Genomic DNA, 20,076 nt, shown 5'->3' on the forward strand with positions numbered 1-20,076 from the left:
TCTTAGGGAAGAATGAAACCTGAACAGAAAACCAAAGCAGCTTTCAGATTCTTTTGGAATGTAACTTGATCTTGATATTTAAAGGATTGGGGCTTCACAGGTTTAAAAGACGACTTGCTCCATTTTGGTTTTATTTCCCCTTTAAACATGAATCAACCAGAAAAAGAATTATGGAGATGAGAAGAGAGCATAGGGTTTAAGCCTGGGTTCTAATCCTTCTCCATCAATTTGATAGTTAAGCTATGTGGCCTTGGGCCAGTTACCGTGCCTGTCTGAGCTTCAGTGCCCTCAACTGCAAAATAGAGACTGGATTGAGAAATGAGTTCAGTAATAGACACTTCTATGGCATAAACCATGAAACCATTTGGGTGAACATTCACTTGGCACAACCCTAGCAAACCCTTCAGAATACCTTCTCAGTTGCACCCTAGTATGCCCCCCAAGTGGGGTGCTCTGGAGCCAGTTACACGTACATATTAACTGAGTCCTGCAATGCAGATTTCTTCTTGGGTCCAAGTTCATGCAAGAAAGAAAGAAGGAAAAGGACATTCAGGAGATTAATGCATCCATTATAATCACCGAAATAGGCTGCTGAAATAAGGGGCTTTTAATAAAATGGAAGAAGCCCTTTCCTATGAGAAGAGCTGGGTCAGGATGGAAGTCAAGTGCAGCTGTTTGAGCGTTTGCCAGTGGTCTGATCTCACCAGAAAAACTGGAGTTAAAAAACAACAAACTTCCAGATTCAGCCATCTCGGATTAACACTGCCCCCCTGCCGCTGCCCCCTCCCCCTGTCCTTTCCCTTTCTTCCCATCTGGGGCACCTGGGTAGCTTGGTGCTTTTCCGTGAGGTTGGGATGTCAGCCGGCAGCCCTGGAGACCAGAGCCCTGGGAGGAGGCAGCCACCTCTCGGGTTTAGCATTACGTCATCCCTTCTAGACCCAAATTTATCTCGGCTGCACACAGACCCGCAGCTCTGAGCTGCCGCTGACTCGAGGAGAGCTTACGCATGAAGTTAGGCAGGGCTGACTCACTGGGCAGAGGAAGGTTTTCTGCAGTTCTTCACGTTTCTGGGCCCTGGGGGAAGAGGAGGGGAGGAGGCTGTGGTCCTTGTTTTGGGGTGGGGGATGGAAAGATATCTGTTACTGTTCTAATTTAGGACCTCAGAGCTGACCCTCCCCGGTGGGCAACCTTGATTATTTGAACCCCCCTCCCCCTTCAAGATAATTGCAGAAAACAGTGCTTACATGGCTAAAGCACTTTGCAGATCTGGGGAAACTGTCTGAAGCACCAAGTGTCAACCTGGTGACTTTGGACTTGTAACTTAACCTCAGGCCCCCCCCTCCCTCTCCATCTCTCCTCTCTGCAGAAGAGATATAACACATCAGCCTTCAGTGTTATGAATTTGCAATAATCACTTAGAAATTTGCATTTAGTACACTGTGTAGGGATGGGGGGTGGAGAGGAGAGTGCACCCAAACAATTGAGAGCTTCACCAACTTTCTTCAGAAGGTAGGTTGTCCCCGTCCAGGTTGTGATTATTAAAGGGCCTGGGGACTCTGGGAGACTTTTTCCATTTTCAAAGGAGATTTCCCCAGCGAGAAATACTGGAAGGAGAAGACAGAATCAGAAACTACCGGTAAGATTCCAGATTCTTTATGCCAGTAGATTTTGGCAGCCCTTACCTTTCCCATTTGCCCAACTACATTTGTAGTGTAAGCTGGGTTCATCTGAGCAAAAGAAAAGCCATGGCTGTCTCTGAGTTGCCTCAGACTGAAGCCTGGTGCTCAGGATGGTTTGGGGTAGCATCACTCTCCTGATGATAATACCCAGCGCTTTTTGCTGTGGGAGGCCCTGGTGGCCAAGCAAGGCCTTCAGGAGGCATCCGGAACAGGGAGAAGCAGCGGCTCCTCATTCCTCAGTTATTGCTAGAAAATGCTGGAGATGTCTGTGCATAAACCAGCCCTTCACATTGCCCACTGCCCACCATCACCACTACCTCTTCTCCTCTTCACCATGGGCTGGTGACCTTAGTGTGACTCTCATGCTGTGTCCATCTCCTCATCTGCCTCTTGGCCATGGCTTTTGAGAAAAGGCTGTCAAATTCACCCTAAGGTCAACTGTGAAGGGCCACCCACAGGCCCCACACATCTATTTAACTTTCTGTTACTAATGTGCTCTGGCTCTATGATCTGTGGAATTAAACCCATCTTGAATTCATGTATATTTTCAGGTTGTGTTACTTTTCTTGGTTGCATATCACTCAGGTTTACCTGCCATTGGGTAAAGTAAACTTTTATTTGTCATAAACTGCCTCCTTCAAGTTTTTGGGGGTAGCCTTTTTCAATTGAGACTCTAAAGCTTTAAAGAGGTTCTGGAAATGGTGGAAACTAAACTTTCAACTGAATAATTTCTTCCTTCAACAGATGTTCTGAGTGGCATTTTAAGCCATTTCTTGCCACCTCTACCTGACACATCCCTTGTTGAGGATGTAGGGTGGTCTTTACGAACACTCAGTGGGAAAGCAGAGATCTGAAGTGACCTAGCCAACAGCTGAAAAAGCACAATCCCTTTTTCAAAGCCCTAAAAAAAAAATTCTCCTGTGGCTTATGAACACCTCTCATTTTGGGTCTCCCTGAATTTGATGGAACATCTGCTTCTTAAATGTTGTGCCAAGTATAACATTTAAATGGGCTAGCAGAACTTTGCAGTTTGTGACCTCATTGGAGCTCCTGTTCACTTGGGGGGGGGCGGGGGGGGGAGAAGAGGGAGAGGGTGTTAAAATGCAGCATGAAAGCACGAAACCCATAACATTTTTGAGAGGATAAGATGTTCATCCCAAGATGATATTTTCTGCAATAGCTAGTGGAATGACCTCAAGGAAAGGGGAATTCTCCTCTAAGAGCTTCTTATTACTTTGTATGTCCACCAGCAGTTTTAAATAATCAGAGTGGGAAGAAGTTATGGATATGTTGACACAGTTCCTAGCATGTTCCTAGATCATTTGCAGTTCTAATCCTCTTGTTTTCCTCTCCCTAGATAGTTGTTCTGAATTGGGGGTGATTTTGTGTCTCAGGAGATATGTGGCAAAGTCTGGAGGCATTTTGGGGTGTCATGTGTGAGGGGTGGTGGTGTGCTACTGGCATCTAGTGGGTAGAAGCCAGAGATGTGGCTAAACATCCTACAATGCACAGAACAGAACTCCTTGCTCCTCCAAGAAAGAATTATCTGGCAAATAATGGCAATAATGCCAAGATTGAGAAACTGTAGTGTGGACTTGGAGGATTTGTTAGATGAAGAAATTGGAGAGAGTGGTAGTGAGAGCTTTTAATATGATCTCCTTTCTTTAGCCACTGCTTTCAGTTACTTTTCAACCTTTTCCTTCCTTCAGCTTGGGAGGAAACAGTCATCATCATAGCTTCCATTTGAGTGCCCAGTATGAGCTGAGTATTGAAATTATCTCACTTAATCTTCACCACAAGCTTGCTAAAAAGCTGCTGAAAGCAGCGTCCATGTCTGTTTTTGTGACTACAATACACATTGTCCGGTTCAGTGCCGGGCATATAGCAGGACCTCAACATAATGGACAAGTGGAGGAATTATATCTTTTATACATTAAAAAAAAAAAAAAAAAGCGGGGGCTAGATTTGTAGCTCAGTGGTAGAGCGCTTGCCTAGCGTGTGTGAGGCACTGGGTTCCATTCTCAGCACTGCATATAAATAAGTAAAATAAAGGTCCATTGACAACTAAAAAATTATTGGGGGGAAAAAGAGAAGAAAGTGAGGCGTGCAGAATTCATACAGCTAGCTTAGTAGCAGAATCCAGATCAAACTGAACTTGGTGTAACTCCAGCACCAAATCACGTATCCACTGAATTATATCCTTCTCTTGCGGCACCAGAATGATTTTACTGGTGCTTTAAAAAGCACTGGTGAAGGACTGAGGAAAAGATAATGTTAAAAAATTCTCTCTCCAGTTCTGATGAAATGATCCCTTATTTTTGAACAGCGATCATGACTTCCCAAGTGTTTCTGTGTGTGCTATTCTTGCAACGTATTACTTTGCTCATTTTGTAGATAAAGAAACCGAGGCACAGAAGTTACAGGAGAAAGCAGTAGTAGAGGACTGGAATGCGGCAGTTTTGGATAAGAAATACTCCTTATACTCCCCGCGGGTAGTTGCTGAGAAACGAGCCGACTTGGGAGTAGATAGCACTCTCAAATCCTTCCCGCTCAGAAGTAAAGCCCTGGTAACTTCTTAGTCTTTCCACCCTCGAGAGAGAAAAGGAAACACAGGACACTACATCTCCCAGCGGCCATCGCGGAATTCCGCAGGGCGCAGGCGCTATGAGGCGGCATGCGAACTACGACTCCCAGTGTGCAGTGGGCGGGGAGGGACTACATTTCCCGGGGGGCAGAGGAAGGGGCGGGAGGAGGCGGGCCAGAGCGCTGCTCCCGCCCCTCCCCCGTGCTCGCGCGGAGAGGTAAACAAACCGCGCGCGGGCTGCAGGCTGCGCGGCGGGCGCGGCGGGCTCGGCGGAGGCGGCGGGGGCGGCCGAGAGCGCGCCGAGCCGCGGCCGGGCTGGCCCGCCCGCCCGCCGCACATGTCCCGGGACGGCGCGGGGCTGTAGCCGCCTGCGGCGCCTCCTGTCGGCCAGGGACGGGAGCGCGGAGTAGCCGGGTCGCCACCCGCGGTGCCCATGGAGCGGGTGCGGATGATCAACGTGCAGCGCCTGCTGGAGGCCGCCGAGTTTTTGGAGCGCCGGGAGCGAGGTAACCGCTGGGCACCGCTGTCTGAGCCCGCGCGCTTCTGCTCCGCATGGAACGTGCGGTGCCGCTGGTGAGGGGAGGTGCGCGCGTGTGTGTGAGGAGCGGCGCGCGCGTGAGGCAAGGTGCGCGCGTCTCTTAGTGAGGGGGCGCGCGTGAGTGGCGGTGCGCGCGCCTGCGAGGGGTGATTTGTGTGCCTAGAGGTGCGGGCGAGTTATGTGAGAGGACGCACACGTGGGAGGGCAGACAGCTGTTCGAGAGGGGTGGCGCGCGTGGGCGTGCATTCGTGCTTGGAGGGTGGGGCGTGCGGGACCCCCTGCGCGCGAGGGTAGAATCCCGGTGGCCAGCGAGCTGGCTAGGCGACCTAAGCGAGCGTGACCGCCTTGGGGCGGGGCGGGGGTTCGGGGGCTCGGCGACCGCACTGGGAAAGGGGACGTGGGCGTCGCGCGTCGAGACTGGGCCGTGCGAGGTGGGAGGCGACGCCGAAACCGGGAGCGGGAAGCTTGGCGTCGAGAGGGAGGAGGCCCCAGGGACTCGGTCGTTGAGGTATGTGGAGGACATCCTGGGGCATGAAGAGAGTTAATGGGGAATTCTGAGGGGACGTCGTGGGGTGGCAGGTAACGGGTCTGGGATAGACGGGTGTTTAGTCCGGGGGCGCTTTCGGAGAGGAGGTGGGAGGAGGCGGGACTGGGTTGGAGGGCCGTCGAGCACCTTGGAGGGGCTCGAGTCAGCCGCGGGAACCGTGTCCTGGCCAGCGCGGTTGCCTTCTGAACAGAGAAGGGAACCCTTTGCCTCTTGCCGCTCTCCAAAGCCTGTGGCTGCAGGGACCCTGGATGTGTTCATCTAGGGATGTCTATTTTGAAGTCTCTTTTTCTTGCTCTCTTTAGAGTGTGAACATGGCTACGCCTCATCATTCCCCTCCATGCCGAACCCCCGGCTACAGCATTCAAAGCCCCCACGGAGGTTGAGCCGGGCACAGAAACACAGCAGCGGGAGCAGCACCACCAGCACTGCCAACAGGTAGCAGTCTAGGAGGGAGGGAACACAAATCCAGAGTCCCTGTCCTACTGACCTGTGTTTTTCCTCTAATGCCACTTCCGGAGCAATACAAAATGGGTTTCTTTACCACTACCCTGGGGATTGGGCACTTTTAAAATAATAAGGTCTAGGAATCATAGCCTGGCTTTCTGTTGAAAAGAAGGAATAGAATTTAGAAAGACAAAAAGTTCTTTTTTTTTTTATTGTTGGTCGTTCAAAACATTACATAGTTCTTAATACATCATATTTCACAGTTTGATTCAAGTGGGTTATGAACTCCCAATTTTACCCCGTATACAGATTGCTGTATCACATCAGTTACCCTTCCATTGATTAGACAAAAAGTTCTTGCTGGGACTGTTCAGATGAGAGGTCTCTTGACTGTGCTGACAGCAAGTCCACAGACTTGGCAGCATGTGTCCATGCCTGTAGCCACATGCCAAATGTAATCTTGGTCCAGCTTTCTTTTTTCTTTCCAAGTTTAAGATGATCCAAGAAGAGTTTTTAAAAATCAGAAACAGCTCTCGCAAGATATAAAGCAGAATCAAGAGTATTGTTAAAGGAATAAAAATATTTGGTTGGAATAGGAAGTTAGTGGGCATGGTCTGTTTGTTGTTCAAGGCAGAGGGGAAAAACATGCTGTGGAAGTTTTACATTATTAGAAGATTGGATTGGTATTGGAGCTCTACTACTAAGAGATAAAAGATGGTTACTCTTAAAGTAGGTAGATTTTTCAGGATATGCTTGTCTTAGAGGTACTCAGACTTGGTTGACTTCAGTTTCTGAAAATTTTTGATACTGTCTCTTTATATTTTTTTCTGGGAAGCCAGTGACTCCCAAGGCTTAATCTCCTGGAAGTTTTCAAAAGTCCTTTATTTATTTATTTATTTTGGTACTGGGGGATTGAACCCAGGGGCACTTCACAACTGAGCTATATCCTAAGCCCTTTTTATTTTTTTTTTTATTTTGAGACAAGGTTTCCCTAAATTTCTGGGTCTGCAACTTAGGGGCTTCTTATACTCCTTTATATATTCCTGCCTCAGCCTCCTCAGTTGCTGGGATTACAGGTGTGTACCACTGTGCACGGTTTCAAAAGTCATTTCTTAAAACATTTGCCACCTTTTCCATCCATAAAAGGAAGTTAAAATGAGACCTCTATTTCTGATTTCCTAAACACAGAGAACATAGAGAATGATTCATTTTGGGGGATGGAGCAGAGTGAATTGTGAGTAACGAAGCTTCCCTGAGGCTTTGGGAAACTCCATCCAGGTGGTTGGGTAGTTATTTGGGGAGGGAGGTTGAAGAGGGAGCAGTAGGAGATCTTGATGGGAAAAACCTGAGGGTCCTAGATAACAGAACATGAGGTTAGATCTTCCCACTCTACTTTTCAGATATCACTGAGGCAAAACTAGGATTTGTTCTCCCTTTGACTAGCCTTTAGAGTTGCATATTTCCTTTTTGACTTCTTAAGACTGTTCTGCATTTTTTAAACTTATTTTTTAATTAAAAAATATCCCTTAGTTTAATATTTTAATTTGTGAGTCTAGAGAATTTGGTGTCATAGTGTGTATGAAGTGAAACTATGTAGTATGATATATAGCACTTAAAAATATAAATTTGTTTGCCCTTAAACTATCAGGAATTAAACCCTATTCAGGAATTATGTATGCTTCAATTCATACATAGATTAGAACAAAAAAAGTTTTTTAAATTTGAAAATTTAGGAAAAGTACCATATGGGAAACCAGACCTGAGTTCTCTCATGCTGTATGTATTAAGTTTTATTCAGAAATCATGTATATATGATCTCATTACATTTCTCCTCTGTCCCTTACTGTTTTCATCTGTAAAATGAGAGTGTTAGATACTCACCAAGGTCCTCTTTTCCCCTGAAGTTCTGTGACTGATTTATTGATAGTTTAGAGATTAGTTTATTAGTGTATATTCAGTATATCTTCCTGTCAGTGCAGATATGTCATTTTTACTATCAATTCAAGGATTTCAGAAGCATAAATAAGACATTTCTGGATTTTATTAATTATATTATAGGTCACTAATAGGAAAGTGTAATTTAGTTTTCTTGTATGTGCTCAGTTTAGAATTTTGACTAAGGGGTGTTTTCTTTCATGCTAGTATTCCTGTTCAGTACTACAGTATTAATTACTGTCTTTTAGCACGGTGTGTTAGAAAGTTTGTAAAATTACAAGCATGCTATATTAGTGGGGTAGTATCCAAGGGAGAATACATATGCATTGGACCACTTAGGATTAGGACTAAAGGCGGGTAATTTTTTATGGGAATTTCAAGTAGCAAGACAAAGAAAGATTTTAAAATGTATTTTCTTAAGGTAGGTCCATCATGTGTGTGGTTTAGGCTGAGGCATATGAAAGACAACTAGTATGTTAAAGTGAAACACTAGACATTGTTTTCCTAAGCTATTTATTTAAAATGTCTTGTCCATGGAAGTAGGGAAACTAACTACAAAATTCCAGTACTGGGGTATGTAGGAAATAGTCCTTTTGTAAAAGGGCACTGTAGGCTTCCTATTAACTAAGCTTATTATTGGATTTAATAGAAAATTTTTTTATACTGGTTACATAAAACAGATGACTCGTAGAAATGTGTTTATTATCTGAAACAAAGAAAGGAATGACAAGTGTATGTATTGTATTTTTTTCCAGATTAAAAAGCTACTTGTGTAGAAGTGGCTACTCTTACTATACATCTTAAACATAGGTAACTTATATCATAAAACAATATTTTTGTGCCAGGCATGATGATTCATACCTGTAACCCAGTGACTGTGGAGGCTGAGGCAGGAGGATCACAAGTTCTAGACCAGCCTCAGCAATTTAGCAAGGCCCTAAGCAACTTAGCAAGAGAGATCCTGTCTCAAAATTGAAGGGAAAAAAAAAAAAAAAAAAGGAACTGGGATGTAGCTCAGTGATAAAGAACTCATGGGTTCAATCCCCAGAGCTCAAAACAAATAAAAAAACCCAACATTTGTTTCTTTGACAGTGTAGTATCTTTTAAGATATAATAAGTGGTGGCTGACTTCTTTTGCCTAATGTTCTCAAGTATACTATGATATTCCTAAGACAAAATGTTATTTTATAGATTTATGCTGAGAATTAGTTGACTCATAATATAAATTTTTAAGCCTCCTTCCCCCTAAATCTTGAAATCTTCTTTTCATGAAGCACAAAGGAGAGAAAATAAATGATATATTGTGATGTTACCAATGTGAACCTTGCATATCCTAGTAATCTTTATCTAACTGACAATTGGGAGGTGAGACCTATAATATATAATTATTTTTAAATACATGCTTGATTTCACTGTAATCCTGGTCATAGCTTTCTGGTACTCTTCCTATAATCAACCTTGTAAGATGTGACTGCCTCTAGAGAATCTCTCTGCAGTAACTATCTGGCTCATTGGGGAACATCAAAACTTAGATTTTGTCTCACAGCTGAAATTGAGATCTGTCATCTTTAAAACACTAGCCCTGATATATCTAAATATCTCTTGAATCTGGCTTCTGTTCTGTTAACTTCATTGCTATCCTAATTTCAGCTATTATCTCTCACAACTGCAGTAACCTCCTCCTTGGTATCCTTGTAACAACATTCTCATGAATTCTATCAGTTGGCTTTCTTTCAGTGCCTTTAACATCACGTTTCCTTTTACCTCAAGGTCTTTGCATGTACTCTTGTTCCCTGCTGACAATAATTTTTTTCTTGCTCTTTGCCAAGTTATCTCTATCTAATAATACTCTTCCTTCAGTGCAAGCATGACTTCCTCAGGAAAGCCATTCCTCGCTTCACAAGGTAGATCGAGTCTTTATATACTTCATGGCACTCCTACTTTTTCTTCATAGTGTTCATCACATTTGTAGAAGTATAGTTATCTGAATATTTTGTAAATTTGTGGTCCATTTGTTGGACTAAAAACTCCAAGGGGACAGGGATTGAGTCTCTTCTGTTTAAACATTTATCTTTACTACCTGTCATATAGTGTTTTGTACACAGTAGGTGTTTTCCGAAGAATGAAAGATTTTTCAACCCCAGTTAGGCTGTCTCAAATGAAAATTTGAGTTTTTGTTTGTTTCTTGCTGAGTACCATATTAGATTGGGGGGAGAACTGATGGAAGAAAATGAAACCCCTGCTTTGGCAGGCTTTTTGATTTTATTTTGTGTTCTAAGAGATGTTAATACACTTGGAAATAAAAACAATCTACAGTATTTGAAGAATAAAAATCTCCAAATTGCCAGTTCTTTTAACTGTGTATTTTAAAAACTATAGACTACAGAAAGCTACACTTCCTTTAAAGAACATTAACTGCCATACTATGTTATCAGAATAAAGTGATATCAAAAGAACCAGAAGTCTGTCAATATCGGCATGGGGCCTATGAAAGAGAGCTAATATATTAAAATGAAACACTCAAAGAGTTATTTCTCCTTAGCCTAAATGGAAATTTCTTTAAAATTTCTGTTTCATGGAAGTAGGAAAACTGACTGTAAAATTGCAATACCTGGGACATTTGGAAAATAGTGCATTTGTAAGGGGATACTTGGAATAAATATTGTTATGACCCTGTGACACATCCATAATAATTGCATTGTTTTGAGGAGACCTAGAAAGTTGTAACCAGTTTATGTTTGGATTTCAGTTGATGGGTAATTTTTTTCTCTTTAGAGTCCTGTGGATAGAATCTCACAATGTCAGCAGTTCTACCTACTAAGACCAAGGCATTAAACAAACACACACCTTTCCTGTTGCTTATAATGCTTTGGTTTAACTTTTCTTAAACTAAAGAATAAAGAAACCTTTTTGTCTTATTTAAAAGGATTGTGTTGTTATAGTTTTAGCATTACATTCTTTTTGGCTATCTTCATGGATTTGTATTTTATTTTAATTTTGGCAAGGAGAGGTGGTGAATTCTTTTTCTAGAATAGTTATGGAGGATTTTTTCCAGTAGAAGTAATTCATGATCTTTTATCTTCTGTTTTAATCCTTAAATATGTACCTATTTTTTCATAGAAGAATTGAATAAGGACTAATTTATGTGAAACTTCTATTCTGGTTTTCAAGTTTTCTATATTAAAAACATTTTCTGGGCTGGGGCTATAGCTCAGTGGTAGAGCACTCATCTAGCATGTGTGAGGCACAGGGTTCCATCCTCAACACCATAAAAATAAACAAATAAAATAAAGATATTAAAAACAAAACAAAACATAGTTTCTGCGTTCTTGTCCAATAGGGAACTCATAAAGTTTTAGGGCAAAAATGGAGAGCAGTAGTAGAAATTAAATTCTTAGTAATGTTAGTATTTTTCACTATTTTCTACGTGACGAGTGATGAACACACCTTTTGAGATGTGTTTTATGTCTTCCTCAAAACTGGGTTCAGTGAAAAATTCTCAAGAATTATTTATATGTCTCACACTAAGCTAACTGAGGCTTTCCATTAAATGCTTCATTGAAGCATAAGTTGGCTGTTGTTGGGTTTCTTATGGATGTATCCTTCTACAGGGTATTGTTTGAAGGAGACTTCATGATCATGCCCTGTAAATCAATAGGACAGCTGCTTTTCTTCCTATGATTGAGAGGGCTTTTTGTCAAGATATAGAATATATGACATAGAAAATCACAAATCATAGGGAATTCAGGATTTCATCTGGTATAGTTCCCTGCTTTATGAAGGTAAGATATTATCGCTCATTTTATGATTAAGGTACATGTAGCCAAGGAATGGTTTAAGCGATTTGCTTAAGCACGGGTGGTAGTTGATTTTTACTAGCAAGCTAGATTTTAAATAATATATACATCATTCTAACCAGGCAAGGCTGTTGACTTGAAAGAAGTTTTTTTTTTTTTTTTTTTTTTAGTTTAGATGGACACAATAACTTCATTTTATTTATTTAATTTGTTTATGTGGTGCTGAGAATCGAACCCAGTGCCTCATACATGCTAGACAAGTGCTCTACCACTGAGCCCCAGCCCCAGCCCAGACTTGAAGGAAGTTTTCTCTTCTGCATTTCTTCTTAGAAATGAAACAGCATTGCCTCCTTTTAGAAATAGCATGACTCTTTGTAATTTTTTTCAGTGAGAGCAATTTTCTAGGTATTAAATCAAAGGGGTTGGTCATAAGATTTGACAAAATATATTTTCATATCCTATTTTTAGTCTGATATAGTACTGATTTAAGCATGTTTTTAAAAATTTGTCCCCCCCCCCAGATTTTTTTTTTTTTAAATTTTGGTTTCCTAATTTAAAAATACTGACTTTTTTTCCCTTTGTGTAGGTGTCCATATTTATCAGTTTAAATAGATATATTGTATTTCTCATTTTTTTAATATTTATTTTTTAGGTGTAGATGGACACAACACAATACCTTTATTTTTATGTGGTGCTGAGGATCGAACCTGGGCCCTGCCCGTGTAGGCGAGCGGTTACCACTGAGCCACAATCCCAGCCCCTGTATTTCTCATTTTTGTGAAACATATACCATTTAATGAAGAAAACATGCTATCAAATAAATATGTGAATATAGTGTTTCAAAATTTGATGAGCTTTATATAGGAAAAGTAGAAGATACTATGGGGTAGATAGCAGAGGACTCGATCAAATTTGATGGATAAGGGAAGCCTTCTTGGGGTTAAACATTTTGTAATCTTGCTTTTACTGTCCTGAGCATTTTTTTCTGTTCATATTTACATATTTTTGACATCATCTTAAATTACTGTATGATACTCTATTTCATGTATTATATCATCCATTGATGATATTTAAGTTATTTTCAGATTTTTTTCCTGGAATTTCCAAATAGGTAATGATATTGATGTTATTTTCAGATGTTCCTTTTTTTTGTCACTCCAAACAAGGCTTCTCTGAACACTGTTGTACATATACGTTGGCTTTTGTTCACGTGTATCTGTAGCATAAATATGATTTAGAATTGTTGGGTCAAAGGTAGGTTCCATGTGCAATAATAATAATAATAATAATATCTTACATTTATTATATCACTAATATTTAAAGACCTTTAATATAATCATCTCATTTGGAAATCTGAAATTCTGAGGTGTAAAAGTACAATTATTTTCCCTCCACTGAGGAAACTGGGCTTTTGTCCAGTTACTTCCACAGGTAGAACTAGAAGATGAGATAAAGCCCTGGAACTTCTCTGAAAACATTTTTTGGTAATAATTTACTTAAAAGTTAAGACTCAGTGACTGTAACCTGAGATTTTATGTGTTTGTGCTCTGCCAAATTTTTTAAATGTGTGGTCTGTGCTTGTTGTTTTTAATGCCTTCCTACCAGTGTTCAATCTTTTTTTTAACTCTTTGCAGTTCACTAGCTATTGAAACTGCTCTCATGAAGGTAATTAGCAGCCAAATTCATTGAACTTTTGTAAAACTGTTGCCTTATATGCTTTCCTGCCATAGAGGAACTATTGTATGTTTAGAAAGATACCATATACATATATAAAACGATAAATATACAAGGCAGTAAGATGTTGTAAACAGCCATTTTTATTTGTGTCAGATGCAAAGTACAGAGTGTAAGTTGTTTAAATTTATATAAAAAGATTCTAATATATTACAGGAATGCTATGGATTTGTAATCTGTACTTGTCCATTGATTAACTTCAAAACATATTTAGGGAAATGTAGAGTTATGATACTTGTTCAAAGTTCCTTCTGTTTTAGGTAAGGAAAACTAATTTCTCATAAGAAATATTTGTATTAGTACATGATTTTGTTAATGTTACTGCATACATTTCAGGGGAGTTATTTTTGTTTAGTTTTATGACATTGGATAAAAGGATTTCTATGTGGTGCTTATTTCCTTGCCTTTGTTTATTTTATTTTATTTTATTTTTTTAAGAGAGAGTGAGAGAATTTTAATATTTATTTTTTTTAGTTCTTGGCAGACACAACATCTTTGTTTGTATGTGGTGCTGAGGATCGAACCTGGGCCACACGCATGTCAGGCGAGCGCGCTACCGCTTGAGCCACATCCCCAGTCCTGCCTTTGTTTATTATGGGAAGTAATTTTGATTACTTTTTCTTTGTAATGTTGAGGATCGAACCCAGGGCCTCACACATGTTTGACAAGTGCTCTACCTTTGAACTTAACCCCCAGTCCTGGAGGACACTATTTTGGGAGGCTAAGTGACCAGAACTTTGAAATGGGCATTTCTAAAGAACACAATTTTATATAGAAAAACACAATTTTAGTCTTCATTGAGTAATACATTTTGATAGAGCAACTGATTTTTCTTTATTCTGTTTTTGATTATTGAGATGGACAATTTAGGATTCTCTTTTGAGAAATTGTAAAGAGCCTTTTCTTTTATATATGTATACACACACACACACACACACACACACACATATACATAGGTTTGTTTTTTTTTTTTTAGTTGTAGTTGGACACAGAACCTTTATTTATTTATTTTTATGTGCTGAGGATTGAACCCAGCACCTCACATGTACTAGGCTAGTGCGCTACTGCTGAGCCACAACCCCAGCCCCAAGAACTTTTCCTTTTATAAATAAAAGAGAGAGTAAGTTTGTCTTGGTATTAAGAAAAAAATGTGAGTTTTCAGGTGTTTGATTTTGACACCACCATCATCTCTTGTGGTAGGATATATCTTCTAGATGGATAATAGACCTCAATGATCTTCAGACCCCACAAAAATTGGATATTGTATTATCATCAGTGCTGAGTGTACTAGAATTGGTTTTTGTATTCTTTTTGGTAACAGTTAATGCACTTGTGTTCACTAATTTAAAGTTTAGAATTCTGGGCATGGCTCTGCTAAACCATTTGGTATACTTGATATCACTTTAACATCTGCATGTTATTATCCAGTAAATTGTCTTTTGTAAGACAGATTATTTCCCTGGAAATAGTATAATAAGTCAAAAGAAGCAAATGATTTAATTTTTCTATAGAATCATTGTTGATTTGGGGTTACAGTTACTAAAAGCTCAAAGTTCAATATTTTTATAGAATTTATCATTATTTTAATTTAAGGAACAGAATTTTGTATATAAATATAAATGGATATAAGTTAACGGTCATATAGTTATTTAGCCATGTAAAAATATGGTGTCATTTTGTCTGTTATGTAATGTCTTGCTTTATGTATTTGCAAAAGAGAAAGAAATTGAGCTCAGTGAGGTGAGGCACTGTAATTTTAGAGTATCTGTATTAATATAGGTAGTTAGTAAATACTGAATAAATGAATCATTGACTACTTTGAGCAAGATCAGAGATCTGAAGTTATTTTTTGATGAAAAATTGGTATCTGAGAAGACTTTTAGAGAAGCAGGCTCAATTGATTGCTTTGTATGAAACTGAATATCTTTATTCTTATTGTTATTTTATTTGTAGCAGGAATACTCATTGAAGATAAAGTTTTATATATACATGTATATATATGTACATGTATATACACATATACATATGCACATATATACACACACACACATAAGTTGTAGGTGGACACAATACCTTAGTTTTTTATTTTTAGGTGGTGCTGAGGATCGAACCCAGTGCCTCACTCATGGTAGGTGAGTGCTCTATCACTGAGCTACAACCCCAGCTTTAAAGTTAGTTTAAAAAAAAAAAATTGAAACTGAGGTCCATATTATCAGAGCGAGCAGACTACCATGTTTCTCTTAATTTTTTGATAAATGTCAATTTATTAAGTACGAGTATGTGGCTCATACTGTTGGCCATTTTTATAAGTGAAAGGTAATTTGGATATTAATGTCAAAGTGTAACAAGTGTAAGGCACAATCCTTGAAGATGAAGATCTCCTATTCTACATGTCCACACAAAGACACATGTAAGTGATCAAAGCAGTGTTCATAGACACCCCAAACTGGAAGCCATTTAAATGTCTACCACCTGATTAATGGATAAACAAAATATGGAGGGGCTGGGACTATAGCTCAGTTGGTAGAGTGCTTGTTTAGCATTCACAAAGCCCTGGGTTCAATCCCTAGTACCACCAAAAAAAGAAAAAGAAACAAACAAAATGTGATGTATTCATACAATGGAATACTGTTCAGCAACAAAAAGAAACAAACTACTCTTATATACAGCAAAATGAATGAGCCACAAAACATATGGAAAGACTGAAATCAAATAAATAAAATTATATCTTGTCTGATCCCATTATAAGAAATCTATAGAAAAGACAAAATATAGAGACAGAAAGCGGATCAGTGGTAGTCTGAGGGTGGGAGTAGAGATTAACTTCAAGTGGACATTTAGAGTGACAGAAGTGTTGTAAAACTGAATTTTAGTAAAGGTTCCACAATGTTACAAATTTACTAAAGCCATTGAACTCTACACTGAAAGTGAGTGAAATTTGTAGCATGTTAGTTATACATCAGTAAAGCTGTTTTTTTTTTTTTTTTTAAGATTGTTCTTATTTATTGCAGTAAGGAGAGTCTTGGAACACATGACAGATGATAAGAGGAACTAATGGAATGAATGAATGAATTTTTTTTTTAAAGAGGGAGAGAGAGAGAGAGAGAGAATTTTAATATTTACTTTTTTAGTTTTCGGCGGACACAGCATCTTTGTTGGTATGTGGTGCTGAGGACTGAACCCTGGCCGCACGCATGCCAGGTGAGCACACTACTGCTTGAGCCACATCCCCAGCCCTGAATGAATGAATATTAAGCAGTAATTTCTTTAAAACTTAAACCAGTAAGGGGTGAGGACTAGAGAGTGTTGCCAGTTGAAAGATGGTATCTCCACTTCTTAATAGCTCCAGGATCAAGGAGATTTTAGCTGTCTTGTGAACCTCTCTTACCTCCCTTGCAGGATCACTTTTTTGTGTGGCGTAGTTGTTTGATAAGAGTAGTGGAGTACGTTAACAATAAAATTTAGTATCAACTTTAAGAAATAGGCTTTATATTTATGGGTGATGCTGTTAATTATGCTGCTGTTCATTTTGTTCTCAACAAGTATTTACTGAATGTATATTTCATGCTTGATTCTTATTGAATTACCATTTGGAAATCAGATGATTGATATTTTCCCTATTTTTAAAGGCTTTGTATTTTCTCAAAAAAAAAGGAGCAGTCATTTTAATCTTAAAATTTCTGTAGTTTCCAATATTTTTCTTACCTAAAAGTGATTGTTTCACAAGTAATGTATAACAATAGTACCTATGTTTCTTTTTTTTTTTTTTTAACATTTTTTAGTTGTAGGTGGATACAATACATTTATTTTATTTTGATTGATGGTGAGGATTGAACCCAGTGCCTCACACATGCTATGCAAGGACTCTTCCTCTCAGCTACAACCCCAGCCCTGTATGTTTCTTTCTTTTTTTTTTTTTTTTTTTTAGTTGTTGATAGGCCTTCATTTCATTTATGTATTTATATGGGGTGCTGAGAATTAAATCCAGTGCCTCACACATGCGAGGCAAGTGCGCTACCGCTGAGCCCTACCCCCAGTCCCCTCTGTATGTTTCTTCATAAAGAATAGAAGGTAAACTAATTATTTTAATCTGTTTTTAACATATGCATATAGTCTAAAAAATCAACTAATACAAAATACCTTATAAAGAAAAATAACTGCCCCATATCTTCCATACAATTTCTACTTCCTATATAGGCTACCACTTCTAATAATTTAGTAATTTCTTCTTCATTTGCCCTTATATTTCTAAATAAGAATGTTATCTTGCATGCTATCTATGAAACCTGATGTAGATGATGAAGTTGTACTTTATACTCTTGACTAGTAGCAAATTAATCATATGCCAGAAATAAAAAATTTAAAAAGTACATGAGAGCAAAAATTACCCAAATAATTGTTTTTATTTTTATTTTTTAAATATTTACTTTTTAGTTGTAGTTGGACACAATACCTATATTTTATTTTATGTGGTGCTGGGGATCGAACCCAGGGCCTTGCATGTGCTAGGCAAGCACTCTATCGCTGAGCCACAACCCCAGCCCTGAATTGTTTTTAAGTTATGAATGTTTTAGTAATTTATGTTAGTAGTGTGCTACTCATTAAGGAATTGAAAACTTATTCTAATCCCTGAGTACTTAGTGGTACATTGTTATCTCAGTTTCATGGTGAAGTTTATTAGTTGAAAAAAGAAAGCTTTATTGAGATATAATTTCCACAAAACAGAATTCCATTTGTTTTACAATTCAGGGACGTAACTTATGTATATAGTCATTCAGTTGTCTACACATTTATGAGGTAGACCATTTTCATCACTCCTAAACATTACCTCATGACCCTTTATGCTCTTCTTTCTCCAGCTTTGTTCTCTGGAAACTTCTGATCTCTTCTCTGTTAGTACAGCTTTACCATTTCTAGAATTTTATGTAACTGTAACCATATTACATTGTATATACTTTTATGTGTCTGACTTCTTTCATTTAGCATTATGTCTTTTGAGATTCATTTATGTTGTATGTGTATTCATAGTTCAGTCCTTTTTATTGAGAAATATTCCATCATATGGACTTAACCACAATTTGTTTATTTGTTCATCAACTTATGGACATTTAGGTTGCTCTTTGCTTTTACCTATAAGATCTTATGAACCTTTATGAACAGGTCTTTTTTACTTCTCCTAGGTAAATACCCAAGAGGAATTGTTGAATCATAGTAAGCATATATTTAATTTTATAAAGAAACTTCCTGTCTCCCAAGTGTCTGCTACCATTTAAATTCTTAGTAGTAGTGTGTGAGACTTCAAGGTAGCTAGCTCCACATCTTGGATAACATGTGGTATTGTCAATCTTTTTTTTTTTTTTTAAGAGAGAGAATTTTTTAAATATTTATTTATTTATTTATTTAGTTTTTGGCGGACACAACATCTTTATTTGTATGTGGTGCTGAGGATCGAACCCGGGCTGCACGCATGCCAGGCGAGCGCGCTACTGCTTGAGCCACATCCTCAGCCCTATTGTCAGTCTTTATAATTTTAATTTTAGGTTTTAGATCATAGTAATTGTGTTTTCACTTGCATTTTCCTTATGACTAATGATCTTGAACATCTTTTTAAAAAAAATATTTATTTATTTATTTTTAATTGTAGTTGGACACAGTACCTTTATTTGTTTGTTTTTATGTGGTGCTGAGGTTCGAACCCAGGGCCTCGCACTTGCTAGACAAGTGCATTACCACTGAGCCACAACTCCAGCGCTCTTTTTTTTTTTTTTTTATAATGTTCTTATTGGACATTAGTATATTTTTTGTTTTTGGTGAAGTGTCTTTTCAAATATTTTGTCTATTTTTCTTTTTTGTTTGAATTGTTACTGAATTGTAAGATTTCTTTGTAAATTCTGGACATAAGAGTTTATTATTATGTGATTTGCAAATAGTTTCCATACTTGGTGGATTTTTTTTTGTCATAACTGTCTTTTGAAGGATGAAAGTGTTTGTTATGATGAAGTCAGTTTGTCATGTTTCTTTTCTGTTTCATGCTTCTGAAATACAATAATAATTTACAAAAATTTTCTCTTACATTTTCTTCTAGTAGTTTTATAGTAGGAGGTTTTACACTTAGATCTGAAATTTAGAGGGGTTTGTGAGTGTGCATACGTGTGTGTATGTTTGCCGAGGATGGAACCCAGGATTTCATGAAACATGCTATAGTTAATTTTTATAAAAAGTGTGAGGTAGGGTTGAAGTTCATTTTTGGAAAGTGATCATCTAGTTGTTCTAGTACCATTTGTTAAAAAGGCTAAACTTCTACATTAAATTGCCTTGGTGTCTTTGTGAAAAACCAGTTGATCACATATGTGTCAGTCTATTTCTGGATTCTCTACTTTGTTTCTTTGGTCTAAATATTTATTCTAATCCAATATTATAGTTTAATTACTATGGTTTTTCTAAATAAGTCATGAGATAAGGTAGTGGATGTCTTTGAGCTTATTTCTATAAATATTCTTTTAGCTGTTCTAGGTTATTTACATTTTTACATAAATTTAGAATTAGCTTGTCAATTTCTATGACAAAGACTACTTGAATTTTGATTTGGGGGCTGGGGCTGGGGCTCAGTAGTAGTGCGCTTGCCTAGCATGCGTGAGGCACAGGGTTCGATTCTCAGCACCACATACAAATAAATAAAAATAAAAGTCCATCAACAACTAAAAAATATTTTAAAAAATTTTTGATTTGGATTGAATTGAATTCGTAGATTGATTTGGGGAGACTTGGCTTATCTTAGTAATATTGAATCTTTTAGGGCTGGGGATGTGGCTCAAGCG

At 38.5% G+C, this 20,076-nt stretch overlaps 1 protein-coding gene across 4 annotated transcripts in view; it reads left to right on the forward strand.

Moving 5' to 3' along the window:
- Mxi1 (MAX interactor 1, dimerization protein) overlaps positions 1–20,076 on the forward strand; it is a 74,373-nt gene that overhangs the window by 12,259 nt on the left and 42,038 nt on the right. For 3 of the 4 annotated variants that reach the window (XM_026389132.2, XM_077799014.1, XM_077799016.1), the window contains exon 2: positions 5,651–5,783. In XM_026389132.2, coding sequence (XP_026244917.2) covers positions 5,651–5,783 — 133 coding nt within the window. Of the gene's footprint in view, positions 1–4,555; positions 4,770–5,650; positions 5,784–20,076 lie in introns of those variants that run through there. The other variant, XM_077799015.1, reaches the window with a different exon arrangement.

Source organism: Urocitellus parryii, chromosome 5 (genome assembly GCF_045843805.1).
Source record: "Urocitellus parryii isolate mUroPar1 chromosome 5, mUroPar1.hap1, whole genome shotgun sequence".
Taxonomy (NCBI): Eukaryota; Metazoa; Chordata; class Mammalia; order Rodentia; family Sciuridae; genus Urocitellus; species Urocitellus parryii.